The sequence below is a fragment of the Oryctolagus cuniculus genome, chromosome 11, assembly GCF_964237555.1.
Source record: "Oryctolagus cuniculus chromosome 11, mOryCun1.1, whole genome shotgun sequence".
NCBI lineage: Eukaryota > Metazoa > Chordata > Mammalia > Lagomorpha > Leporidae > Oryctolagus > Oryctolagus cuniculus.
In genome coordinates, this window is record NC_091442.1 from 53137185 (window position 1) to 53164092 (window position 26908).

General features: G+C 59.0%; 1 protein-coding gene across 4 annotated transcripts in view; it reads right to left on the reverse strand.

Annotated features, from left to right (window-relative positions):
- Positions 1 to 7255: 7255 nt before the first annotated feature.
- Positions 7256 to 26908, reverse strand: part of NCKAP5L (NCK associated protein 5 like) — a 33774-nt gene continuing 14121 nt past the window's right edge. The window contains exons 1-13 of one of the 4 annotated variants that reach the window (XM_051845451.2): positions 21823 to 21841; positions 18491 to 18552; positions 16888 to 17016; positions 16467 to 16535; positions 16315 to 16353; positions 15658 to 15777; positions 13352 to 13465; positions 10080 to 12697; positions 9272 to 9431; positions 8953 to 9034; positions 8464 to 8772; positions 8238 to 8380; positions 7256 to 8082 (exon numbers count right to left, since the gene is read on the reverse strand). In XM_051845451.2, coding sequence (XP_051701411.2) covers positions 7870 to 8082; positions 8238 to 8380; positions 8464 to 8772; positions 8953 to 9034; positions 9272 to 9431; positions 10080 to 12697; positions 13352 to 13465; positions 15658 to 15777; positions 16315 to 16353; positions 16467 to 16535; positions 16888 to 16998 — 3978 coding nt within the window. In that variant the 5' untranslated portion in view covers positions 16999 to 17016; positions 18491 to 18552; positions 21823 to 21841 and the 3' untranslated portion in view covers positions 7256 to 7869. Of the gene's footprint in view, positions 8083 to 8237; positions 8381 to 8463; positions 8773 to 8952; positions 9035 to 9271; positions 9432 to 10079; positions 12698 to 13351; positions 13466 to 15657; positions 15778 to 16314; positions 16354 to 16466; positions 16536 to 16887; positions 17047 to 18490; positions 18553 to 21822; positions 21842 to 26908 lie in introns of those variants that run through there. The other 3 variants (XM_051845450.2, XM_051845449.2, XM_017341840.3) reach the window with 3 other exon arrangements.

Consider the following 26908-nt stretch of genomic DNA (forward strand, 5'->3'; position numbering starts at 1 on the left):
AAGACCCAACTTTCCCCATGAAGTTCTCACAGGTTGGCCTGTTTGGGTTCCAGGGCCCCATGCGGCTGGCATAGCCACCTTACCCCTTAGCAGGAACCCCATAGGCATTTTGTCTCGTGACTTCGAGGTAAGGGTGCGTAAGTCCAACCTTGACCTTGGACTGGTGGGAGGCACAGGACACAGAGTGCTTCGATGGGTTGTTCCGTGTTCCCACATTCTGAGAGTCAGTTTTGTCCCAGGTCTCCCTGGCAGATCTCTGCAGAAGGCCCTGATGTCTGAAGCCCCTGCTCTTTGGTTTTGGTTTTTAATTATTTGGAAGAGTTAGGGAAGGAGAGAGCAAGCTTCCATCCACAGGTTCACTCCCAAGGTGGCCACAACGGACGGCAGGCTGAAGCCAGGAGCTTCATCTGGGTCTCCCATGTGGGTGGCAGGGACCCCAAAGCGTGGACCATCTTCTACCCCTACTCAGGCCATTAGCAGGGAACTGGATCAGAAGTGGAGCAGTTGGGGCTTGAACCAGCGCCCATACTGGATGCCAGCATTGCAGGCAGCACTTTACCCACCACAAAACCTGGCCCAGCCCCTACTCTGATCTTAGCTTGTGAAGATAACACCAAGGTTAGACCACCTGGTCTGAGGTCATCTTGGCAGTGACCCCAAGTCTTTGCAACCAACATAGAAGAGGGAGCCCCCTGCCAGCCAATTGGTCCCCAATTACAAATTGGGTAGCAAACCAAATGAGTCTAGAGAACCACAGGTCCTGTGGCCTTGTGGTGAGACAAGACACATCTTGCCTGAGGGTGATCAGGTGTGGAGTCTGGCATCTAAGGAGGTGAGCATAAGTAAACTGGTCCCTGCTTTACAGTCACCTCCAAGCACCTCGGGGAGACACTACAGTGGGAGACAACAGAGAAACTGCTCAAGGGAGTGGCCACCCTGGTGCCTGAGGCGAGCCCAGGAGTGGGGGAACAGTGGAAACCACCCTAATGACAAGTGTACGCTCTCATTGCCCTCCCCAGGTACCAGAGTGTCCTTGGGAGGTGTGCACTGAAAGGTGCAGGCTGAGCCTGGATGGAACCGTCTGCCAGAAGGTGAGGCTTGTGGGAGGTCTCTGTCTCTGCTGCTGATGTTTTCAAATAAAATGAATTCAAAAATTTTTAAAAGTTAATTTAATGGAAAGAGTTAACAGAGAGGGACAGACCTTCCTTCCATTTGCTGGTTCACTCCCCAAAATGGCTGCAGTGGCCGGAGCTGCATCAATCTGAAGCCAGGAGCTTCTTCCAGGTCTCCCACAGGGTACAGGGATCCAAGCACTCAGGCCATCCTCTGCTGCTTTCCCAGGCTCATTAGCAGGGAGCTGGATTGGAAATGGAGCAGGACTCTAACCAGAGCCCATACAGGATGCTGGAGCCACAGGTGGCAGCTTTACCCACCATGCCACCACGCCAGCCCCTCCATGAATTTTTTGAAGTCACCCCAAGTCTTGCTGCTGGTGAGGTACAATGGCACAGCCTCCCTGGAAAGCAGTTTGTCAGTTTCTTATAAAATTAAAAAGTTAACCCTGTAACCCAGCCATCACACTGGTAGATACTTATCCTAGAGAAAATTTGTGTTCATGCAAAAGCCTACTGATGAATATTCAGAGGAACCTCATTTGTAATAGCCTAAAGTGGAAAACAACTCAAATATCCTTCAACAGGTGAATGAATAAAACGGGGGTCTGTCCACACACCAGCATATCGCCCTGCAATAAGAACAAACTGTAGACAGAACAACTCAGCACTGTTACGGTTTTCATGAAACTGGGGGACCCCAAGAGCTGCTTCATTTTAGAAGAGAATGGAACCGTACACACACACACAGACACACACACACACGTTATTTGAGAGGCAGTGCACCTGCTGGGGCTGGGAACTTCATCCAGGACTCCAAGTGGTTGTCAGGAACGCAAGCACTTGAGCCGGCCGTGCCGCTTCCCCGGGTGTGCTTTAGCAGGAAGCCGGAGTTGGGAGTCAGAGTTGCAGCTTGAACCCTGGTGTGGGATGCAGGAGTCTTCACCCCAGCCACCACCGTCCAGCTGTAGGCCCTCCTGAACCTCACCTGGAGAATTGTTGGGCCTCTCCAGTCCGCTCTCCATACTATCTCTAATGGAGAACTTTCCAGGGGCTCACCCTTGCCGTCAGGATAAAACCTAAACCTTCGAGCCTTCAGCTTACCAACTGTCCTCTCCATTCAGTGCCCCAGCCATAAGCTCATGTTTGTGCTAGAAGGTCCCCCTTGCTCTCTCGCCGCTGTGCATTGGCAGGATTTTTTTTTCTTTCTATCCAGAACTTTCACCCAACGTGCTATGCCTGACTCAGTTGCACCCACACAGCAGCTCTTAGATTTGTTCTCACCATGAGCCCCGGAGCCTGGACTAGAAGAGCTCCCTTCAAGGTGCTGGTCACAGCATCACCTTTCCTGGATCCCTCTGTGTGGCTGGGTGCCCGGTGAACCACAATGAGGTGGTTGCCTGAGAAAATGAAGGGAAAAGAGAGGAAGGTCGCCCACAGTACCCCGCCTTCAGAAGGGTCGGGAAGAGAGAGGCAAGCAGCACCCAGAGTCCCTTCTGCAGCCCTGCCAATGCCATCCAAGACCTTGGGGCTGGCGGCAGGAGTAGCGACCCCACCATTCCAGGCTGGGGTGTGTGGGGCTGCTTCCAGGGGAAAACCATACAGACAGGGAAGAGCGTATGTCCGTCAAGTCTATATACGCATATTCTCCAGACTTGGTCCCAAGCTTGTAGTGGGTGTGGGGGGATAAGTGAGAAGGAAGAGTGGAGGTCAGCATTTGGTGCCTGGGTCACAAGAAGGTGGAACGAGGGTGCCCTGTACTACTACTTCTTACCACAGGGTGGCAGTGCAGACTGTAAACCTCTCCCATGGAAGCCGTCTCCATGGTACCACCTAGTGGCCACATAGTTTCCCAACTGCTCTATAAAAACTTTTTTCCTACATTTAAAGAAATGTACATGTAAGTTGTATGACAAACTTAGATCTGCTATTTTTTAATTAGAAATTTATTTTTGGAATTTTGAACTTCTTTAAAAGTTTACTTTTTATTTGAAAGTGATACAGAGATGGCTCTTCCATCCATGGGTTAACTCCCCAACTGCCACAACAGCCCCTCACACTCTCATATTAACAATGTCAGCGGGGAGGGCTGGATCATATCTACCTAAAGGGTGTGATGGTTGTTATGAATAAACGCCTCAAGGGCTTAGATCGCTGAGCAGCGCACTGCACCTGTTACATACTTCAAAAAGCTCATGTATGAAAAAGAATCACACATGGACTTCAATTTCCTTTGCACCAAAACAAACTGACCTTTTAATTCCATTTTTCTACTCCCCTGGTTCACTCCCCCAAATGCCTGCAATTGCCAAGGCTGGGCCAGGCCAAAGTTAGGAGCCAAGAAGTCCATCTGGGTCTCCCACATGGGTGGCCGAGCCCCAAGCGCTTGAGCCACCCAGAGTGCACTTGAATGGGAAGAGGAGCCAGCACCCAAACCCACACACAGGGGTCCCAGATGGCAGCTCACCTGCTGTGCTGCTGTGCCAAATGCCTGCCCCTCCCCACCCCTTGGGCCACCGTGAGTTGTGGCGGGTGCCCCCCTTGGTCCCCTGGGGCGGCTCTTGGCCCCTTCTGCCATCTGCTTGCAGCTCTGAATCTCACGCAGAGTAGCTGCGTTGCCCTGGGTGCCCCCTTGCCGTGGCTACTCCCCCCACCTCAGTGTCGCCGTCTCTGATGCTGAGTCTGTCCCAGTTTGCAGGTGCATCCCAGGTCTCTCTGCCTGGGCTTCTCCTGTGTGTGTGTGTGTTTCCATCCAATGTCGCCCTTTTAGAGGGACACCCGTGGGATTGGATTAGGGCCCAGCCAGATGACCTCATGTTAACTCGATTCTTTCTGTACAGATACAGATCCCATCTCCAGTAGAGGCCACATTCTGATAGTTGGGGGGTTGGGGGATCCCGACACATTTTGCCCGTAGCATCTGCATGCCCTGCATCAGCCATCATTTCTTCCTAACCCATTCCTGGCTGCGCTCTGTTGCCCAAGTTTTAATGAAGATTTTATTTGAGAGAGTTACAGAGGGAGAAATAGAGAAAAGTTTTCCATCCACTGGTTCACTCCCCAAATGTCCACAACAGGTGGAGCTGGGCTGATCTGAAGCTGGGAGCTTCTTCCAGGTCTCCCATGTGGGCCAGCACCGTGGCTCACTTGGTTAATCCTCCGCCTGTGGCACTGGCATCCCAGTTGCTCCTCTTCCAGTCCAGCTCTCTTCTGTGGCCTGGGAGGGCAGTGGAGGATGGCCCAAGTGTTTGGGCCCTGCACCCGCATGGGAGACCAGGAGGAAGCACCTGGCTCCTGGCTTCAGATCGGTGCAGTGCGCCGGCCGTGCTGGCCATTTGGGGGGTGAACCAATGGAAGGAAGACCTTTCCCTCTGTCTCTCTCTCTCACTAACTGTCAAAAAAAAGAATGTAAAATTCTGAAGTCCAGGCATAGTTTCTCATAATACTCATTTTGTCATGAGCTTTTTATAAATGCCTCATACTTTATCATTTGTATGTCTTTTTATATTTTAACAGTTAAAAAAGTTTCTTGGCCACTCCAGGATCACAGAAATGCTCACCTGCATTTACCTGGAATTCCTGTGGCTTGGAGGCTTGGATGCACTCACCCGGGCCACAGGCAGGGGGCGCTGCATGCACAGCGCGGTGGTTTCTTTTTTGAGACTTTTTTTTCGATAAAGAAAACAAAACATACTATTTGTAGAAAGTCTTTAAAAAAAAAAAAAGAGTAAAGAAGGAAATAAAACAACACCGGCAACCAAGAGAAAACCTCAGTTTACATTTTTGGGACAACCCTTGGGGTTGGAGGGGGTTGGGTGTTCTGGACACGGCGGCCTCCTGTGCTTGGGAGGCAGTAGACAGGGTCTTGCACAAGCGGGAGGCAAGCCCACTCACCCACTGTCCACGGACACAGGCGCGAGGTCACTTGAATGCTGCCCGCAGATACTGCAAGCCCAAATACGAAGGGTCACGTGGGTTTTAGCCAAGCCCTTCCTTGAGTCCTAGAAGAAACTGGTTTCCCAGGACTCCTGCGGCTTGCCTGAGTGTCCCCCCAGCACCCCAGCCCAGCCCCTGAATTATTGCGGATGGGACATCCGGCCTGCGTGTTGGGTGCACACTTGTGTGGTTGTGGGATGGTGGTCTGGGTCCCCAAAGGGCTTTGGCTGCACGCTGGGGAATCAGCACGTGTGTGTGTGTGTGTGTGTGTGTGTGTGTGTGTGTGTACACGTGCTACATTAGGCCACTGTGCTGGAAGCCCAGGGGGCACTTCACATGTGCCACCACCAGAGGGCAGCACAGGGCAGCAGGTTGCTGGGAAGAGGGCAGCTGGGCCCTTGGGTCTCAGCCGGGATGAAGCGGAGTGAGAGTCAGACCCAGGCCCAACTCCTTCCCGGAAAGGCCACAGAACTCTCCTTCGGGCGAACAATGCCCAGTAGGAAATGAGGTAATCTTGCAGGCCCGAGCAGAGCAAAGCGCTTGAGAAACTCCAAGTCAGGAGGAGGACGCAGACTTCCCGGCAGCTTTTGGGAAACCAGTTTATTCTTGGCCCAGAAATCCAAAGGGCTAGAGAGAGAGAGAGAGAGAGAGAGAAAGAGCGAGAGCGACCTGGGAATAGAATGACCCGAGGAAATGGGATTGGGACTTCTCAACGAAACCAGGCTGCGAGGCTGACTCCTGACTTCAGGTCAGGCGAAGTCAAGCCCTGGCTCTCAGGAAAGCTCCCAGGGAGGGAGTTCAAGTCCAGGCAGAAGACAAGCCGGCACTGTGGTGCCACCCGCAGTGCTGGCGTCTTAGAGCCCTGAGCGAGCACTGGTTCAAGCCCCAAGCTGCTCCACTTCTGATCCAGCTCCCTGCTAATGCACCTGGGAAAGCAGCAGACGGCCCGAGTGCTTGAGCCCTGCACCCATGTGGGAGACCCGGATGACCGGAGTTCCTGACTCCAGGGTGCCCCAGACTGCGTTGTAACAACTATTTGGGAAGTGAACCAGCAAACGGAAGCTCTGTCTCTCCTTCTCTCTCAGTGTCACTCTGCCTTTGAAGTCAACCAATCCATCTTTTTAAATAAATAAACAAATACCAGTGCAAAGCTCACAGGCAAACAGTACCCCTGTCGGGTTCCACCACATCTCAGCCACAGGCAGGCACTCACTGAGCACCCCGGGCTGCACTGATCTACTTTGCATGTACTGGTGCTTTGGGAACTGTGGGGGTGTTTGAGGAGCAGTGTGTGCTGTCTTGCTCTCAGGGTGCACTGGGGGTTGGAGAGGCACTGCTGGAACGAGCTGGTGTGAAAGGAAGACCCACGAGCTCTCTGGTTGGCCACAGCACAGGCTGGGCCAGAGTTCTGAGTGGGCCCAGCCATCCTCCCTGCCCAGGGACTCCCCAAGCCGGGTCATAGACCTTTGGTACCAACATAAAGTAGGACGTGTTCCTACAGGAACCCCCCACATCACACACAAACTGTCCAGAGCCCTAGCCACACATCCAGGGCCTCCCAGCTCTGTCCCAGTGGCCTCCAAGTCAGCAGGAGGTGATGTGCAACAGGCTTTGTCACATTGCCACACCTTGCACCCCGGCCAGGAAGGAGGTCTTCCCAGTCCAACCCGCTGGCCATTGTGAGATGGGTGGGTTGTCACCTGGCCACCAGTAAATCATCACCAGCCAGAGGACCGGAAACCCACAGTTCCCTATGCCATGACAAGGAAGCTTGGGCCCTTCCCAACAGCCCAGTTTCCGATCCTTCCTTCCCAAACTGAATTCCCATGCCAGGGAACTTCTGGCTGAGATCTGAGCTAGGCATGTGGGGAGTGAGCACCTGGGAGACTGAGCAGAGGCTTGGAGGAAGCAGCGGATGACCCCCCCCCCCCCCGCCAGGGAGGCCCACAGCTGACCTGGCCTGAGGCAGCTTGGCCCCACCCCCGCCCAGAGCCCTGGGGTTGGGGTCGCTTAGTAGGCCTAAGCCACCCCGCGTCCCCAGCCTCTGCCCCTTTGAGGGTAACTCCAGCCAGCTCCACTTGCTGGCCGAGCAGTACACAGGGAGCCCAGGTCCCTGGCCAGTCACAGACTGGCGATGCCAGCTGGAAGGGAGACGCCCACCCCTGACACCCCCCGCCAAGTCCTCCCACATGACAGCCCAGCCAGAGTGCGAGGGGCTCCAGGTTTTATTAGGGATCCGGCAGAAGCAGAGGCTGGGAGCAGAGCAGCCACGTTGTGTAACGACACATAAATTAACCGCAGTGCGGGGCTGGGGGGAGGGGACCGGGCCGGGCACTTATATATATATATAAAAACCAGACAGACAAATCGACCCCAAGGACATGGGGCAGTGTGTGTGGGGGGGTGGGGTGGGGGCAGCACCATCCAGACAGCAGGGAGGGCCAGGGCAAGGCAGAAGGCAACTTGTCCCCCGCACCCCACACCCCACCAGTGCGGGATCCTGGGACGACCCCACGGGGCCTTCGGGGCAGGGAGCAGCCAGGTTGGGCAGAGATGGCACAGCTGGTGGGCCGGAAGCCCAGCACCACAAGATGGCTCAGCCCGACGTGGGGGCTGGGGGCTGGGCCACGGCGGCCGTGGGAGCCCCCGGCCCCTGCAGGAAGAGCCTTACTCTGGGTGAGAAGGGGCCGGGGCTGGGGGGGTCTCTCCCTGAGCTGAGCATGGGCGGTGGGCTATGCCGGGGACCCCCGTCACCTTCTTCTGATGCACCTGCCGCCTTGCGGCGTCTCAGGGCAGCACGGAGAGCGCAGGGGGCCGGCCCTCAGCCCTGACTCCCGCAGGAGGACAGCGAATCATACAGTGAGTCGCTGAGAGACTCCGAGGTCTCCAAGCCCGGAGGGCCTCCACTGGCCGCCCTGCCTTCCTCGCCCACATCCGACGTGCTAGGGGTGCGGCTGCCCCCGAAGGCAGGGCCTTGCGGCGGAGGGGACGGGCGGCTGGGCTCCAGGTTCTGCTTCCGGTCCACGGGCAGGGCCTGCGAAGGAGACGTAGCTGGAGGACGGCCCACCCCTTGTGCACCTGGTCACCTGGCCGCGTGGCCCCAGCAGCTGCCAGCAGAAGCTCCCTCATCCTCACCCCCTGGAGACACTGGCCTCCCCGTCATCCCCTGCTCCCCACCCTGCCTCTCACCAGGGGGTTCCTGGGCAGCCCCTCCAGCTGTCGGGGCGAGCACAGGAAAGGGTCCGCAGAGCTGCCCGCTGCCCTCGTGTTGGGGAAGGTCCAGTTCTTGGCCAGCTGCACGGGGGGTGTTGGGCCTGGGTCTTCACAGGGATCTGTCCAGGACAACGGGAAGGAGGATGCAGCCGGCCGGCTCCCAGAGCACTCCAGGACCCCTGGCCAGCCCGCTGACACTCACCCTCGGGACACTTCTGATGGCCACGGTGGCTCGGGGCGGCCGGAAGCAGTGCCGGGAAGGCTGGCAAGCTGGGGTGCCGTCCACTCACCAGGAGCTCCTCTAGGCCCGGCACCTCCCGCTCCAGGGTGTGGGCACGGCGCGGGACTTTGGTGAGGGCGGGGGGCCGGGCTGGGGGCACCCCAGGAGGGGGCTCCAGCCGTGGAGGCTTGGTCTTGGGAAGATTCTTGCTGGGCGTCCCGCAGCTGCCGTGGTCTGGGGGTGGGAAGGTGCCAATGCCACTGTCCAAGGTTCGGGTCAAGGAACCACAGGCTGGGAGGAGAGAGAGAGCACGTCCAGGGGTGAGCTGCCCGTCCCTGGGCTTGGGGAGGACAGGGAAGGCACTGTGCCCACCGGCTGCTTCATACTCAGGGCCTGGGACCTGCTACAGTGATGGGAGGGAGTGAGGGGGGTGGGGGGTAGATCCCATCCGCAGGCCCCTCCCCTGCTGACCTGTGAAGTGTGAGGCGGGCACTGCCTCTGCCAGGCTGTCCTCCGAGGGGGTCTCTTCCCGCCGCCCCGTCTCGCTGCTTGGCTGCATGGGTCCAAGGAGGTCGGAATCTGTTCCTAATCCACCTGAGCCCTTCCCCATGCCTCCGAGGGTCCCCGCAGCCTGTCAGCCCTCAGAAAGCACCCTCCACTCCCCAGCGCTTCCCCCAGGGCCCAGGAATGCACCCAGCCCTCCCAGGCCCCAGCCAAAGCGGAACCCAACAAAGGGTGGACCTGGCAGCCCAGAGAGCCACGCCCTCGGCCACGCCCCCAAAGTACATACCTTCCCAGGAGGTTTCCCGCAGCCCTGGAGTGGGCCCACAAGGCCATTGCGGGGCCCGCAGGCCGGCCAGGGGTTCTTGGGGTCGGAGGCCACCGGCTGGAAATCGTACTCAGGCCTGGGGTCCCGCCAGCTCTTCGGCGGCAGCTCCTTGCCATCCACCCTAGGGGCAATGGTGCACATGCAGCCAGGGTGGCCCTTGCTGCTACCCACGCAGGGAAGGGGGTGTGGCTGGCAGTTGCCCCTCCCCCCAGCCCCTCGTGACACTGGCCATGGGCAGAGATCCCTCCCAGTTCCCCTCTCCCCGCTTAGAGACCTGCAAAGGCAGGGGGCAACGTGGGAGAACTCCCCCAGAGCTCCCCGGGGCAAGTGCAGAGGGTGCTCACAGCGTGCTGGTTGTTACAGGTGGATCTGCAGGCCCCGCGTCATCCCCGTCCAGGCTTTCACACCGCTGCCTGCTCCAGCTGAGCCTCAGACACACCTGCTGTCCCGGTCCCACACCCCACCTGGAGCCGCACTCCCATGCACTTCCCACCCCACTGGCCCAGACCAGGAGATGGACAGCCCTGTAAGGCCTTTGTCTGCCCACAACAGGGACTTGTGCTAACAGCCATTTGCTCCTGGACAGGCTGCCTCATCTTCCTGCTGACCCCTCTCAAGTGAGAACGGGGTCCCGGTGACCCGGACATCAGCCAGCCAACAGAGGCAGGTGGGTCGGGGTGCAAATCCAAGGCTTCCGCTCGAAGACCCTATCTGTCCACGGCCGCTCTGGGGAGCCCCAGCTCCAGGGCAAGGGGCCCCAGGCCCTCACCTGTTGAGCAACTGTTGCATGAAGGTGTCTGCGCCCTGGTACATGCCAGCCAGCTGGCCCTGCACCTGCCCGAGCCCTGCGCCGGGCCCCGGGCTGGGGCACCCAGGCCGTGGGCGGGCCCTGCTGCTCAGGTAGGCTTTCTCCTCCTCCAGTGCCCGCCGCAGGTCTTCGGCCTTGGCCATCAGCTTGGAGATGTTGAGACTCTCGGCTTCCAGCTTCCGCGCTTCCATCTTGACCTCCTTGCGGAGCGGGGAGCCCCCGCCGGCCCCCTCCTTGCCCTTGGGGGCCTCCGTGCGGCGGTTCAGGGCCGGCAGTTTGCTCTTCTTCAGGCCGAACCAGCTGGCGATGCTACTGGTGTTGCGATGCTTGACCTCGGGGCCCGGGGCCTGGTCCTGGCCTTGGAGCCGTAACACGTTCTCCTCGATACCTTTCATCACCTTCTCCTCGATGGCCGAGTGTGGGGCTGGTGCCTCGGGGCCCTGGCCTGGGTCAGCGGGGCCGGATGCCGGGGCTGTGCCGCTGCCGCCGCCACAGTCCGCCCAAGGCGGGCCCTTGCCCTTGTCAGGCTTGGGGGGCTCCTTGGCGACCGGGGAGGCCCCAGGCCGGGGCACCGCCTTGGTGGGGGTCTTGGAAGGCAGCTTCGTAGGGCTGCTGTGAGGGCTCTTATTGGGCTTGCCCAGGCTGGGGGCTGAGGCTGGCACTTTGGCAGGGGTACGGGGTACCTGGGGGCAGAGGGCCCCTGCCAGCCGGCTCTTGGCCAGCTCCACTTTGGTGAGGCAGCTCCTAGGCGAGACAGGCTCCAGGTCTACCCGGGCCCCCATGGAGTGCGAGGAGTAGACGCGGGCTCCGGGATCTGCCACGAGTCCAGGCTCCTGCTGTCTCAGGCTGCTAGTGCCTAAGGCCACTGCCCCCCGAAGGACCCCCTTAGCTTCTGGCTGCTCTGCAGGCCTGGGGGACACCATGTCTCCAATGCTCTCCCCTGTCCTTGCCGGCCCCCGGGCCTTCTCAGTGCCAGGCCGGGCCCCGTTCTTCTCTGCGCCCAGGGGTCCCTCGGGCCCCGTCTTCAGCTTCCCCAGGGCGGCCAGTCTGTCCCGCAGAGGTGGGTAGCCAGGATCCCCGGGCCGACGCCCTGACCCCTGGCCAGTCTTCTTGGCTGAGCCGCCTGGGGTCCTGCGGCCAGGATGCGGAGACTCTGAGCCTGCCTTGTCCAGATTTTTCTCCTGGGCGCTCCCATAGGGACAGGATTCTGGGAGGCAAGGGCTGGGCGGGCCTCCGGGGCTTCTGAGGCCCTCGGGGGCCTGGGGTACCTCCAGAGTGAGTTGCGAGTAGGTGGGTACCTGCAGGGGGGTTGGAGGCAGCTCTGGGGAAGACCCCCTGAAGGTGCCCCGAGAGAGGTCCAGAATGTTCTCATAGCAGGGAGACCCTGCTGCTCCCGGGGACAGTGTGGCGGACAAGGCTGGCGGGGGCGGTCTGAGCTGTGCAGAGTCCGGGGCTGTGGAGCAGGCCGAGGGGCTGGTGGGCAGGCCCTGCGCTCCCTCCGGGGACAGCTCTCCCGCGCCCAGGCCCCTGCGTGCCAGCAGCGGGGAGGGGCTGCCATCCGAGCCACTGTTCCGGCAGGGGATGCGGGAGTTGCGGGGGAGCTGGGGGCTGAGCTGGGGGCCGGCCGGGCTGGGGACCTTCTCCGAGGCGGGAGGCAGCTTTAGAAACTTGAGACCTCTGGCCGGAGAGGGAAGGAGGGGTCCCTGGGCCTCCCCAGGGGAAGCGGGCCCAATTTGGAGCTTGCTTTTGACCTGAGATGAGGAGTGGGGGTGGCCAGACTGCGAGCCCAGTGGGGCATCCCCTGGGCCCGTGAACATGCTGAAGAAAGGGAGTGGCCCCCGGCTCTCTGAGGTAGCACCAAAGCCCAGCCTGTGGGCCTCTGGGCTACCCCCACCCCAGGCTGACCTGGGGGTGCCTTTGGACTTGGACACCTGCGGGGAGCCCTGGTCTGGGGAGGGTGGCTGCCCAGGCCCGGGGTGGTCCCCGTTGAGCGGGCCCGTGGCCCCGGCCAGGAAGGCCTGTAGGTAAGACTCCGTGTCCTCTAGCAACCGGCCCAGGTTCAGCTGCTTGCGAGCCAGCGCCCCGAGCAGGGTGTCGGGGCTGGGTGCCTCGTTGGGCTCGCCCGTCTCATCAGATGAAGATGAGGAGCTGCTGCCCGGGACACAGTGTGGGCCAGCACCGGGGCCCTGGGCTTGGGGGGCACTCCCGCTAGGACCCCAGGGCCGCCCAGCGCCCTCTTCCTCCCCGGGGGCCCCCAGGAGGCGCTCCCAGTGCAGCAGGTTTCCCAGGCTGCCGGGGCCTGGCAGCAAGTAGGGAGCCCAGTGTGAGGGCTCCGGCTGAGGGGGGCCGCAGAGTTCACCGTTGATGGGCTCTGGAGAGCCGGACCCCTGGCCTGGAGGCCGCCAGGGGCTGGCAGGCGAGCAAAGAAGCAAGGGGTCCGTTTCTTCCAGGGCTCTCAGCACCTCCAGTATCTGGGCTTTCTTCCGAAGGAATGGGGACAGGGCATCCAGGGCTGGGGGCGGGGGCGGCGCGGCAGGGGGACCCGGGCCTCCTGGCCGCAGCTGCTGCTCCCAGCACACCTGGAGGGGAGGAATGGCGTAAGGGGACAGTACAGCTGTGATCTTGTTCCAGGCCCTTAGCTGAGGAATGCCAGGAACACGACCAGTCTGGACTTGGCTGTCCCCACGCAATTCAAAGCTCCTGGGACCGGAAGGCCCAGCGTCCTCCAAGGTTGCTGAGGTGTGGTTAGCCCAGTTCGTCTGTCTGGTGCCCTTGGGATGGGGTGGGCAATCTCTATCCCCTTCCCCTTCTCGGCTAGTCCACTGTTTGGAGTAGCAGGGCCGACCACTGACAACTGACCCCTGTGCTCGTCCCAGGGGAGGGTGGGAAGGCCCGTCCACTTTTCAGGCTCTAGAAAGAACACGGAAATCCAAGAAGGGGCCGTGCTCCGTCACTGCCAGCCAGCCAGGGCCTCCCCAGGGCAGACAGCTGAGCAGGAGCAGGGGACTGGGATGACCACGCTCGCAGCCCTCCCCTGCTGTGATCCAGAACCTTCTCACGGACAGGATAGTCTTGCAGACTGGCTACCTCTGCAGTCAGCCCATATAAGTTTAGCTCCCAGGCCTCCGAGGGCTCCTGCACCTGCGTCCGGCGTGGTCGCTGTGCTGGGAACAATCCTCCCCTGCCCCAGCACTTGGGACAGAGCAGCTCCCCACCATACCCGGCCCTCCTACCTCTCTCTGGCCAGTGCAGTGTCCCAGGGGCAGCGAGGTGGTTGGTCCCTCGGCGGAGCTCAGGGCCGGGGAGGCTGGGGGCTCGGCTGGCGGCCGGAGTGGAGTGAGAGGTATCTGTGGGGTGGGAGAGGCAGAGTTTAGCACAGCAGCGCCTGGGAGCGGCACCCGGCTCCCAAGAGGCTTCTCCTGCCGGAGTGGGAGTGGCCAAGCCGCTGTGTCCCCACACACTGGCAAGAGGAGCCTCAAACCCGTGGCACAGCTGGAATGCAGTGCAAACTAGGGGCAGAGAGGGCTTTGGGGAAAGAGAAGTGCCTTGTTGAGGGGCCGGCGGCAGCCTTAACCTGGGTACCCCTTTCAGCTCTCGGCCTGCTTTATTTTCCTGTGGGGCTTTCTCCCCTTCTACAAAGAGGCTACTGCGAAGGTCTCTTCCTGTTCCGGCCCCACCCACATGGGATCTGAGGATGGTGGGCATGGCTGAGTCTTAGAGAAGAGACCAGCAGGAGTCATCACTCAGTCTCTGCTCCCCAGTCTCAGGGGAAACACCCACTCTGGGGACTGCACAAGTGCGATCTAAACCTGGGCCACTTCTCTCTCAGTCCCTGAGAAACCCAAGTTCCTTCTCCCCGGCATCTCCACCAGCTATGAGTTGGCCTTCTGTGGGCCTCGCCCTGGGTCTCGACCCTGCAGCCCGAGGCTCCCCTCTGGGCACCGGCAGCAGCTCCTTTGGGCCAGATCTCCCTGCCTCGGGCTCAGCATTTTGGTCTCCTAGACCCGGCTGGGAGGCCTTTTGCTCGCATGCACCGGGCAGCCTGTGTGACCCTGTCTCTTTGCTCTTCCTAGGGTAGCTTTGAGCTCAAGTGCCTCCTTGGCCCGCCCACCGAACATGGAAACAGACTCCTCTGTGGGTGCGGGCAGCTCCTCCCCTGGCACTGTCCCCGGCTCCATCTCACCCGCACATCCTCTGCTCCAGCCAAGCCTCTCTGCACCGGTGCCTTTCCTATGCGGTTCTGTCCACAGGGGATCCACTCTTCTTAAATCTCCCACCCATCAAGGCCCAGGTCCAAGCCATCTCTCTCAAGGGATCTTCCCCAGCCTTTCTCTGCCAGCTTCTCCCCACCCTGGAGCAGCAGAGTTGCCTCAGCTCCAGCAGTCCCAGGCTTCTTTCTGGGTCAGGGGCACCCTGCACCGGCCCCAGCTCTCAAATAGGGCCTTGTGATTCACTCCAACTGCATATGCATACACGTTGGCAAAGACACTGCTCCAGGGAGCTGTCACCCAGGGAAGCACAGCATGGCAGGGACCACATTAACAATGGGACACGTGGGCCAAGCTCTGCCCACATCCACCTGTAACATCAGCGGTTTTTATCCCCATTTATATAAAGAAGAAGCTGTAGTTTGCAAAGCTGAACAATTTCCCCAAGGTCCCACAACTAGATAGATCCATCCCCTCGCACCCCAAGAGGCCCTGAAATTCATTTAGTTAACAGAACAAGTGAATTAGCAGGCTCAGCTCCTCCGTGACCAGCGGTCACCAGCAAGGGTATGGCGGTGAGGTTAGGCCTCTGAGAGTCCAAGGTGAAGAAGCCCTGGGCAGCGGGCACAGACGTGGCGCAAGGGGCTGCTGTCACCACCGCCAACTCAGACCAGCACCGCACCAGCTCGGTGAGACGTGGGCTCCGGAAGCCATACGCCAAGGGGCATCCTGGGGGCCTGGCTCCATCAGACACAAACTCACAGGCATACACGGAAAGCGCCTCTCGTCTCTCCCAAGGAAGGGAAGGAGCTGGCTGCCCTCAGAAGCAGCCCTAGGCTCAGTGCAGGCACCTGCTCCTCTTGCTCCTTCCAGCAGCCACATCTTATCTCCTCCTTGGGGGGTTCCCGATAGTGACCTCAAGTGACATCTTAGCCGAGGCCAGGATTCGGCCTCTGGGCCGAGGCAGGAATCAGAACTGGCTGGAGGCATGAGGGTCTGCGAACACGTGTGCGCTGGTGGCGGGTGCGCGCGCAGCGCACTGCCCACACATACACAGCAACAGGGAGTGAAGGGCCTGACCTCTCGGTGACACTCAGCCCTGGGCTGCCTTCTTCCCGGCCGCACCCCTGGCCCTGGCCAAGAAGAGGCCATGTCAGTGGCCCAAGGGTCTCTTGGGAACTTGAAATAACTGCACTCGCGGCTCCACCCATCTCCCGACACGAGCAGGAGCGGCGAGAAGGGAGGCCAGCTGGGTGAGGGGCGCTGCAGGGCAGGGACAGGCCTTGCCGGGGCGGTCAGTCCCCATCGTGGAGCGGAGGCGCGGTGCCCACCTGCGGGAGGGAGCCTGTGGTGAGCTGCAGTCTCTGCTGGAACAGGCTGCTCAGCAGCTGGTTCTGCCGTTCCAGGTCAAACACCCTCTTCTTCAGCTTGATGCATTCTTCCCGCAGGTCCTAGGGGCAGGACAGAGAATGAAATGAGCAGCCCCCCGCCCCCCCAGGAGCAGCCAGGGGATGCCCATCTCCTGCGCCCTCCTCTGGCGAGGCACGGGACTGCCCGTGCGTGCATCTCTGGGGTTGGCAGGATTCCAGAGCTCCCCAGCCCTGCCGGGAGCAGTGCCTTCTCTCCTGCCACCCTTCCTTCTGACCCTGGGTCAGAGTGGCCCCTGCAGGTGGGAGCGGACAGTGGGATGCCACTAAGGCTTCAGGGGGGCATCACAACCCTGGGGAACCGGCTGGGGCCAAAGCAAAGAGAACATCCGAGCACAAGTCCTGGTTCCCACTGCTCCAGGACCTGGTCCTCCCTAAGCCCCTCCCTGCCCCGCCTCCAGGTAGAACCGCAGGAATCTGCCCCAGGCCCATAGGGGCATCAGGCCCCTCTTCCACCTCTCGCCCGAGGGAAAGCTTAGCTGAGCAGGTGCAGGCGCCCCAGGAGGGCTCTCCCGAGGCATCTGGGCTTGGAGTGAGAACCCGTCTCCTCTGGCCGCTCACCTTCTGGTTCAACAGGGCCTGCACCACGTGGTTTGCAACCTGCGAACAGAAAGCCCCCACTGTCAGACCACCCAGCTTCTGCTGGCAGCAGCCGCGACCCCCACCCTACCCCCTTGCTCTCAGCCCAGCCCCCCGCTGAGGATCCTGCAAACCTCATCCAGACAGCGCTCGTAGGTCTCCCGCTGGTTCTCGTTGGCCTGGGCAAGCGCCGAGTTCTCTGCCTACAAGAGTAAAGGAGGAAGAAGGCAAGAGCTTGCCCCCCTCCCCCAGGCACATTTCATTCTGGGCTTGGGCGGCAAGGAATCTTCTAGAACATCAGGAAGGCAGGGCTGAGACGGGCAGGGTGTCTGACCCACATCCTTTACACCGCTCAACTCCTGGGCCCCAGGTCATCAGACCCCTTCCCCCTTGCGACCGGCGAGGAAAGAAGGCCTTCTCAGAATTCTGCTGAATTCTCCTCTGGGTTGGCCAAGCAGGCAGAGAGGATGGGCTGCCCGCCCCCACCAGGCCCCCACTGAGCTCAGAGGGAGGGGACACTGCCCCCCCCCCGTCCTCCCCCGCACCGGGCCGCACCTCCAGCTCTCGCAGGCGGTGCAGCAGCTCCTGGCAGGTGCCCGACTCCATGCTGCCATCACCACTCTCTTCTGGCCTTGGGTTTCCAGGGCCTGCGGCCAGCTCGTCCATGGCCTCCAATGTCAGGCCCTGGGAAAAAGCAAGAGAGGCCCTGGAAGACTACTCCGGGGCAGGGGAGAAGGACAAAGATGAAACTCTTTAGGGTCCTGGGACTTTAGATCTGCTGACATAGGGGCCACCGACATTGTAACAAGTCAGGGACAGGCTGGGAAGCTCCGGGCACAGAATATGCGCACGCGCGCGCGCACACACACACACACACAGAGAGAGAGAGAGAGAGAGAGAGAGAGAGAGAGAAACTGCCCTGACTTCTCTGCTGGGTTGGCCTCCAAGGCCTGCAGGTGGATGTGGGCCTCCCCCAAGCATCACCCAATCTCACTCAACATTTTGCAAACAGACTCTGTATGCAAAAGTGATTTGGAAAAATTTGAAAAAAATTACTTAAGGGGCCAGAGCTATGGCACAGTGAGTTAAAGCCTTGGCCTGCAGCTCTGGCACCCCATATGGGCACCGGTTCGAGTCCTGGCTGCTCCACTTCCGATCCAGTTCACTGCTAATGTGCCTGGGAAAGCAGCAGAAAATGGCCCAAGTGCTTGGGCCCTCGCACCCGCATGGGAGACCCGGCAGAAGCTCCTGACTTCGGATCAGCCCAGCTCCAGCAGTTGTGGCCATTCGGGAAATGAATCAGTGGATGAAGACCTCTCCCACTCTCTCTGTGCGTGTGTCTACCTCTCTTTCAAATAAATAAAATGCACCTTGAAAAAAATAAAAATTACTTAAGACACAAACTATCACTGTTCAAGCAGTAGGAATAGCTGAAACCCACTGGGATTCTGTGCTGATGACCTGTGGTCCCCGCCTTGGCCAGGGCACACTTTAAGTGGTGGAGGCAAACAGACAAAGCCCTGGCTCTGCACCGAGCCTTGGCCCGGCTGTCTGCAGGGAGCTCAGCGGACAGAGGGAAGGCTGCCTGGCTAGTTCATTCACTCACTCAGTCAACCAACCAGTCCTTGGTTTCCCAATTCTGAGAAGTGGGCAGAAGGAGTCTTCCTACCCAGGGAGGCATGGCCACCCACAGGAGAGCACCCTGGAAATGGGCCACTCAAGTGCTATCGCTGTGACTCGCGCATGTGCAGAGCTGTGGCTGAGGCCCGCTTCCCATGCTCCCTTGCTGCTGGCAGCTCGGGACACAGCTCCTCCCCCGCCTCCTGGGCCTCATCTCGCCCTGGATATACTGGACCCCTCTCTGTGCATGGGGTCCCTGTGCTGGAGTCTCAGGACACCACCCTTCCCCCTCGGCTAGCTGGCCCCTGTGTATCTCTCAAGGCTCCAGGTCATGGGCAGGTCAGGGGCAGCTCCCTGCCACCTGCCCCCACTAGACAGAGCTTCCTGGACCATGGGAAAGGTGGGCCCCGAGCAGCTGATGGCTCAGATCTGAACACGCACCGCTCAGACTCCACAGAGGGGTGCAGGGGATGCCTCCCCAACCCCCACCCTCTCTCCAGCCCCTGCCACCAGCACGCATGGGCCAGAAGCCCCTCACCTGTCTCTGCCCCCTGCCCCAGGCTGACGTGCTCACTCCCACAGCCGGAACAGTCACCTGGCCTGTGGAGACACAGAGGGGGATGACATCAGGCAGGCATTGCACAGGCACGGACCTGGCTTCTGCCGTGCCAAGCGCTGGGACATGGAGTCAACAAGACAGAGAGAGAGAGAGAGAGAGAGAGAGAGAGCAAGCCTTGCCTTTACGAGGCTTCTACTCCATTGTGCAAGGCAGACCAACAGAACCCTCAGCTGTGAAGTGACAGTTAGGCAGAGGCCTGAATGATGTCCTGGAGAAATCCCGGAATAAGAAAAGCAGGCAGAGCTGGCGCTGTGGCATAGCGGGTAAAGCTGCCGCCTGCAGTGCCAGCATCCCACATGGACACCGGTTCAAGTCCTGGCTGCTCCACTTCCCATCCAGCTCTCTGCTGTGGCCTGGGAAAGCAGCAGAAGATGGCCCAAGTCCTTGAACCCCTGCACCCATGTGGGAGACCGGGAAAAAGCTCCTGGCTCCTGATCAGCCCAGCTCCGGCCATTGTGGCCATCTGGGGAGTGAACCAGTGGATGGAAGACTTCTCTGTCTCTGCCTCTGCCTCTCTGTAACTCTTTCAGATAAATAAATAAATTCTTAAAAAAAAAAAAAAAAGAAAAGAAAACCAGGCAAGGCAGAGAGAGCCAGCCCCAGCCCGGAGCCAATGGGGTACAGATGAGAATGCAGTCTCCAGCCACAGATGCAAAGGCCAACGTCTACATCCTGCACGAGGAAACAGAGGAACAGGAAGCTGCCTCTCCCACACAACGGCTGTGTCCCGAGTGCACCGTCTTCCTCTCCATCGCATCCGACTCTCCTCTAACACCCTGGAAGGGGGAGCTCTGGCCTGGGTGAAGAGCAGACCCGAGAGGCAAAAGGCACTGCTCCAGTCCCAGGGTGGGATCACTCAGCCCACTGGACAGGCCCGGCTGTCCCCCTCCCCCATGTGCGGCGAGCTCTGTGTGCTCCAGAGCCCGGGCGCAGGCTACCGGAGCTTTGCAGGTGGACCGGTCAGGGTTAGAATCCCGCTTCTCTTTCCTCGACTCTGAAGTTAGGGATTAGGATACGTAGTGCAGAGCGCTGCGGAAGGATGAAGCGAGATGATCAGAGCCCTGTCACACGAGCACAAGCGGCCACAGACCCAGAGCCCGCGGAGTGATTGCGGCGAGCCTGCCATTGCTTGCTCTGCTCATGCGCAGGTGGACTAGGCATCGGGCCCTCTCACCTGCAGGGGTCTCACGCCTTCAGCTGCAAGGGGTCTCGTTGCCGGGGCGGCTGAGGATCTCAGCGTGCGCCCCACCTGCCCTGTCCTGGCAGCACCCCCCAACTCCCCAGCTCCCAGGGCCAACCCCAGCCTTCTCTGCCCTCTGCCTCCTACCCTATGGGGTGTGTGTGTGCGGGGGGGGGGGGGGTTCAGCAGCTGGAGATCCTGAGACCAGAGGTGACAAGGGGGAGCACTTCTTCCCGGGTGTGAGGAGCACGGCGGCACGGGCTGGGGGTTCTGAAAACAACTGTTGGGGAAAGAGACACTGCGCGAGGCTGACTTTTACCACTCCACAACAATCCAAAGTCCGTTGTTATTTTAACATCATAAAAATGTGTCATGCACAGCTTGGTGTGTGTTCACACCTGATCGTGTTTGACACGTTTAGAGATGCATAGACCTGGAAAATAAACGCACTGAAGAAATATCCTCCTTCCTTGGGGCTGGCGCTGTGGCGCAGCGGGTTAAAGCCCCAGCCTGCAGCGCTAGCGTCCCATAAGGGCACTTATTCGAGTCCTGGCTGCTCTACTTCCCATCCAGCTCTCTGCTATGGCCTGGGAAAGCAGTAGAAGATGGCCCAAGTCTTTGGGCCCCTGTGCCCACATAGGAGACCTGGGAAAAGCTCCTGGCTCCTAGCTTTGGATTGGTTCAGCTCTGACCATTTGGGGAGTGAACCAATGGAATGGAAGACCTCTCTCTCTCTCTCTACCTCTCTCTGTAACTCTCTTTCAAATAAATAAAATAAATCTTTTTAGAAAAATCCTCCTTCCAACACACAAATAGGGGTTAAACCAAAAGTGGCTTTAGGTTACCCCCCGACACTTAGCCAGCTCCCCGCCACCATCAGCACCCTAAACTCTGACCTCTGTGTGCTGCCATCACCCTCACCCCTGCCGGGGCTCCCCCTGCCCCCTGCCCAGGCAGAGGCTGCCCCTGTTGACCACTAGCTTTCCCCTCAATCCCTCAACATTTATTTCCCTAATAGAAACTTCCAGGGAGGGAAGGAGGTGGCTGGGGAGATGTGTGTGGGGGTGCTGTGGAGGAGGGGGAGGAAAAAGTTGGAGGGCAGGATCTGGGATGAGCAGCACAAGGTGCACGGCCCAGAGCAGGACCAAGATAAAGATGGGAGCGGGTGTGAGTGGGTGGGGGAAGCGGTGGTGGCAGGGTCGGGGAGGGGGAAGCAGGACTGGCAGTTAAGGCGCCCTCATCCCACATCCTAGTGCCTGGGTTTGAGTCCCAGCCCTGGCACCGGATTCCAGCCTCCTATTCATCTGCACCCCGGGAGGCAGCAGTGAGGCTCAGGTCACTGCGTTCCTTCTCCTAGGTCCTGGTTCAGTCCAACCCTGACTGCTGGGGGCATGCGGGGAGTGAACCCTCCCTCTCTGTCTGGCTCTTAAATAAATAAACAGAAATTTGGAGAAACATTACATAAACACACACACACACACACACATATAAAGGTAGGGGGAGCCCGAGGTTCTGTGTTCTTCACTCAAAACCAGAAAGAAAAAAAAAAGTGTGAGCATGGTTTAAAAAATAATTTTAAGAAATGGCAAGGCATCCAGGTTGGGAGGGAGGCCTGGACCCTGAGGCCTGGCAGGGACCGCGGATGTTGCTCAGAGCGGTTCTGTGTTGAGGATGGAATCCCACGCAGAACCCCACAATTGGGGGAACCCCTCGGGCGGAGCCTGCAAGGCAAGGCTGTGACTCAGGCCCTGGCCCTGCCGGCGTGTGCAGCGCTGCCCCCCGCAGAGGGCACGCGGCCGGCAGCCTGGACTCACAGGAGAGAGGTGGGGCCCGAGGGTGGGCTCCTGGTGGCTCAAAGACAACTTCCTGGGTCCTCCTCCAGGGAGCACCCACAGCCAGGACACCGCCCCTTGGAGCTCCAGACCCAACCCCAGTGGGAATCTGGCCCTTCCCAGGCTGGGAGCCAGCAGCCCCAGGCCAGGTGCCCCGTGGCTGTCCTGTAGGGTGTGGGCGCCCCTCCCAGGCCCAGCACCCTCTTCCTCCCCGGGGACCCCCAACTCCTCTTACTCACAGTCTCCGCGCTCGTGCTCGGCAGACCCTGGGCTTCAGGAGTCCGCCCCCACGTTGGGTCTGAAACACAGGACCCCAGACAGGGTGCGCAGGGCTGAGGGGCTACGGGGCTCCCCTTGCCTGGAAGCTTCTCCCAGCCACAGTGCCGCGGGGCCCCTCCCTCGCCAAGGCCTGATTCACAGGGAGGTGACCTCAGTGCTGAGGGGACCTTCGGGCCGCCCTCGGTTCTGCCCGGTCAGGCCCGCTGCCCCTCCCCCTTAAGCCAGGAAGGGACAGAAGCTTCCAGGGTCTCAGGCAGCCAGCCAAGAAGGAGGGGGTCTGCAGCTCCATCCCCCTAGCCAGGGCACAGGCGAGACCCCTCCCTGAAACAAGAGTCCAGGGACACAACAGCCAGCAAGCCCGTCCCCGCCATCGCCCCCTCGCGGCTCCTCCGGCCCCTCAGGAGCCCCTCACTCACCAGCTGTTCCCCCTAGAGTTCCCCAGGGGCAGGGGTGGGGGAGGGGCGGGCAGCTGTGGAAGGCAGAGACACGTTGAAGCCGCCCCAGCCCCTCCACTCCCCTCCCCAGCTGCCTTCTGGAATCTCTGCTCCCGTCCAGGTCCCAGGGTTGTCACACCCAGGAGTGCACTTGTAAACAGCAACTTCTGCGCCCACATCCAACTCTGTAGCCAGGAGCAGCCCTGGGCTTGCGGGGAGGGGTGCAAAGGCTCCCAGGGCCTGGGAGCGGCCCAGCCGCTCAATCCCTGGCCCAGGGCATCCCAGCAGCCCTAAGCATTCCAGCTGTCCCCTCCCCCACAGGGAGGGAGGGCAACGGATAATCTCCTTCCTTCCAACAGGCCCTAGGAGACACAATAGCCCCTCTGAGAGAGGCATGGGTCTTGGGGAAGGGGCCAGCTGCACACTCCTGCAACTTCCTCTTTGCGGGCACTCCAGGAACCTGGGTTACTGTGGTGTAGGTTGGTCCCAACCCACAAAGACCTGTCCCCTGCCCTTCTGGGCTGTGGCTGTGCCCCCAGAGCCTTCCAGGTTTCCAGGTCCCCTCCCTGAGCCCTCCCATTCCCTGTCCCCAACGTGATCCAACCACAAACACAGCAGCTGCTGGGGTGGGGAGGGGAAGGGCTCTGATACAATGGGTTTATTTATAGGGCCCACACCAGGGGCTCTGCAGCCCGGCAGCCCAGCCAGCCCATCTTAGCCCAGCCTAGGGGACTGAGAAGGCAGAGCCCCAGCATGTAAGTCCTAACTCTGCCATCTGCCGCGACTGGTGTGACTTCCGGCCCATGGCTCAGTCCCTTCTGGCTCTGACCAAGGGGGAGGCTGGTCTGGAACCGCGTTTCCCAAAGTGGGGCCCAAGCCATTGGCCTTGTGCACCAATGCGCAGAGGCTGTGTTTTGTGACAACACAAGTAACAACACAGAAGCAAATGCCAGAATCCAGCCGGCCACCTTCTGCTAAGTCAGACAGGAAAGATTTGCAAGAATGAAAAGCAGTGGGGTCTATGCTGTGGCACGGTGGGCTAGAGCCCCAGCCTGCGGTGCCAGCATCCCATGTGGGCACCAGTTCTCCACTTTGAATCCAGCTCCCTGCTAATGCACCTGGGAAAGCAGAAGATGGCCTAAGTCCTTGGGCCCCTGCACCCACGTGGAAGACCCAGAGGAAGCTCCTGGCTACTGGCTTGGGATCGGGTTGGCTCAGATCCAGCTGTTGTGGCCGTCTGGGGAGTGAACAAGAAGATGGAAGACCTCTCTCTCTCTCTCCCTATAACTCTTTCAAATAAATAAAATAAAAACTAAAAACAACAACAAAATGAAGATTAGTGATGGTCTTCTCACTTTTTCATTTTGGTTTTGGAAAACACATGTATATATTTACTTCTATAAAATCTATATTATAGGTATCTATTTGAAAGGCAGAGAAACAGAAAGCAAAGATCTCCTATCTACTGGTTCAGTCCCCAAAGGGCCACAACAGCCAAGGCTGGGCCAGGCTGAAGCCAGGAGCCAGGAACTCCAGCCAGGTCTCCCACATGGGTGGGACTTGAATCTGTTGCCTTGTCCAGGGTGTGCATTAGCAGGAAGCTGGAATTGGGAGTGGAGCCGGGACTCAAACCCAAGCACTCTGATTTGGGATGCAGGTATTCCAAGTAGTGCCTTCCTTGCTATGCCAAACACCTATCCCGGAAAATAAATACGCTTTTCATAAAATGTATTACAGTATAAGGGGCCTTTTGATTGTTACTTTTAAACAAATTTACTAGATGTTGAAAACTCTTCAGCTCCAGCTTAGGTCTGTAAGTCTGAGACACGGACACAAGTTTAAGAATTGCTTTTCTAGAACAGGGCTGTCCACGGAACTTCCTGTGCTGATGAAGCCTGTGGTCTCTGGCCAATATGGTGGCCAGGAGCTACACGTGGTTACGGAGCACCTGGAATGTGGCTAGTCTAAGGGGGGGACTGAGTGCCAAGTTTAGCTCTGGAAAGCCACATGCAGCTATCTGCAAAGAACTGAACTGAACACTGCTTCTCACTCTCTTCTGCACCAGAGGAAAGGCCCCACCCCCACCCCGGCCCCACCTGGCTCCCGTGGCTTTCTGTGACAGCGGCTCTCTTGCACCCTTCTCCACTGTCCTCAAACTTCCCAGAGCCCTCCTGCTTCCCCCAGAGGTACGTGGCCAGTTGAGGGGAACCCCTCCAGCCTCCTGCCACCATCCCCAACTCCCCACGGGCCCTCTCCCTGACACTCATCTCTCATGACTGCAGGGAGCTGCCCTTGCCGCAGCCGGGCCGGCTCCTCTGCCCCAGACCTCCCCTCTCCACGGGGGTCTCCACCCCGAGAAGGGGTCTCTGCCATTCGCCATAACTTCTCAGGCATCTCTCACCTTGAAAACAATCATCCTGGGGCCAGTGCTGTGGCGTAGCAGGTAAAGCCGCCGCCTGCAGTGCCGGCATCCCACATGGGTGCTGGTTCAAGTCCCAGCTGTTCCACTTCCAATCCAATTATCTGCTATGGCCTGGGAAAGCAGTGGAGGATGGCCCAAGTCCTTGGGCCCCTGCATCCACATGGGAGACCAGGAGAAGCTCCTGGCTCCTGGCTTCGGATCAGCTCAGCTCTAGCCATTGTGGCCAATTGGGGAGTGAACCAGCGGATGCAAGACCTCTCTCTCTCTCTCTCTCTCTCTCTCTCTCTCTCTCTGCGTTTAACTCTGAGTTTCAAATAAATAAATCTTTTAAAAAAAATCATCCTGTGACATTTCTCTAGATACTGTCTTCTTCTGTCCTCCAAAGACAAACTCCTCTGGATCTTTTTAAAATCATTTTTTAAAAAGATTTACGGCTGGCGCTGTGGCTCACTAGGCTAATCCTCCGCCTTACAGCGCCAGCACACCGGGTTCTAGTGCCGGTCGGGGCGCCAGATTCTGTCCCGGTTGCCCCTCTTCCAGGCCAGCTCTCTGCTGTGGCCTGGGAGTGCAGTGGAGATGGCCCAAGTACTTGGGCCCTGCACCCCATGGGAGACCAGGATAAGCACCTGGCTCCTGCCTTTGGATAGGCGCGGTGCGCCGGCCGCAGCGCGCCAGCCGTGGCGGCCATTGGAGGGTGAACCAACGGCAAAAGGAAGACCTTTCTCTCTGTCTCTCTCTCTCACTGTCCACTCTGCCTGTCAAAAAAATTTAAAAAAAAAAGATTTATTTTATTTATTTGAAAGACAGAGTTACAGAGAGAGGTAGAGCCAGAAAGAGAGGTCTTCCATCTGCTGGTTCACTCCCTAGATGGCCGCAATCCATTGGCTGTGCCAATCCGAAGCCAGGAGCCAGGAGCCTTCTCTAGGTCTCCCATGTGGGTGCAGGGGCCCAAGGACTTGGGCCATCTTCTGCCTTCCTAGGCCACAGCAGAGAGCTGGATCAGAAAATGAGCAGCTGGGACTAGAACCGGCGCCCATATGAGATGCTGGCGCTTCAGGCCAGGGCTTTAACCCACTGCACCACAGCATGGCCCCTTAAAACCATTTTTAAATCAATTAATTTATTTGAGAGGCAGAGCTAGGGGACAGGCAGAGAGCTTCCTTCCACTGGCTCACTTCCCAAATGCCCCCCAACAATTAATTGGCGCTGGGCTGGGCTGAAGCTGAGAGCCACGAACTCAGTCCAGACTCCCACACAGGTGGTAAATCCAAGCAATAGCTTTCGGTTCTCAGGTGTTAAGTGGCCACTGTATCCTGAACTTTGCAGAAAGCCTTGCAATATAGTTAACAACGCAGACAATTCACCCGTCTAAAGTCAACAGTTCAGTTCAGGGGGTCTTAGTATCAGTGGAAATACTTACACATGCACAACAACATCACCATAGTCAGCTTAAGGAGCAAAGTAAGCCCTTGGGTCTCCCATGTGGGTGCAGGGGCCCAAGCACTCGGGCCCATGTTCTGCTGTCTTCCCATGTGCAGGGAGCTGGATCAGAAGCAGAGCAGCCAGGTCTCAAACCAGTGCTCTGATATGAAGTACTGGTGTCGCAAGTGGCGGCTTAACCCACTGCGCCATGACACAACCCCTATTTGCCTGGTTTTCTGATTCCAGGCGCCCCGTAAGTGCCAAGTGGCATTTCACTGCGGGGTTACTGGCTCTGATGACACAGGACGCTGAGCAGATAATGGATCTTCCATCTATCTCCCTTGGAGGTGTCTACACAAACATCACCCTTCCGTGTACACACAATAACACACGCACACGCTTGAAGGAACACAGTAGCATGTTCTTCTCCCTGTTCTACATCTTTCTTTAGCAGAACCATTTTTAGAAAATGAAGCCATAGACTTTATTTGTATCTTAGCAGCTTTTTCCACTGAGGTTCTGTTCCAAGATCCAGGATGTGGTCTCCTAACATGAATTCATGACAGTCCCCCAACTCTCTCCACATCCATCAGCTTGATGCTGCTGGAAGGGGCTTGTTGGCATTCTGGAGAACGTGGTCCAGTTTGAGTTTGAGGTTACGGATTCCGGGGGCAGGAAGGGGGGACTAGCATGGAGGTGAAGCAGTGCCCCTCCCCCCTCCTTCTCCAGGGACACCCATGATGTCAAGACAGCGGATTACCGGTGATC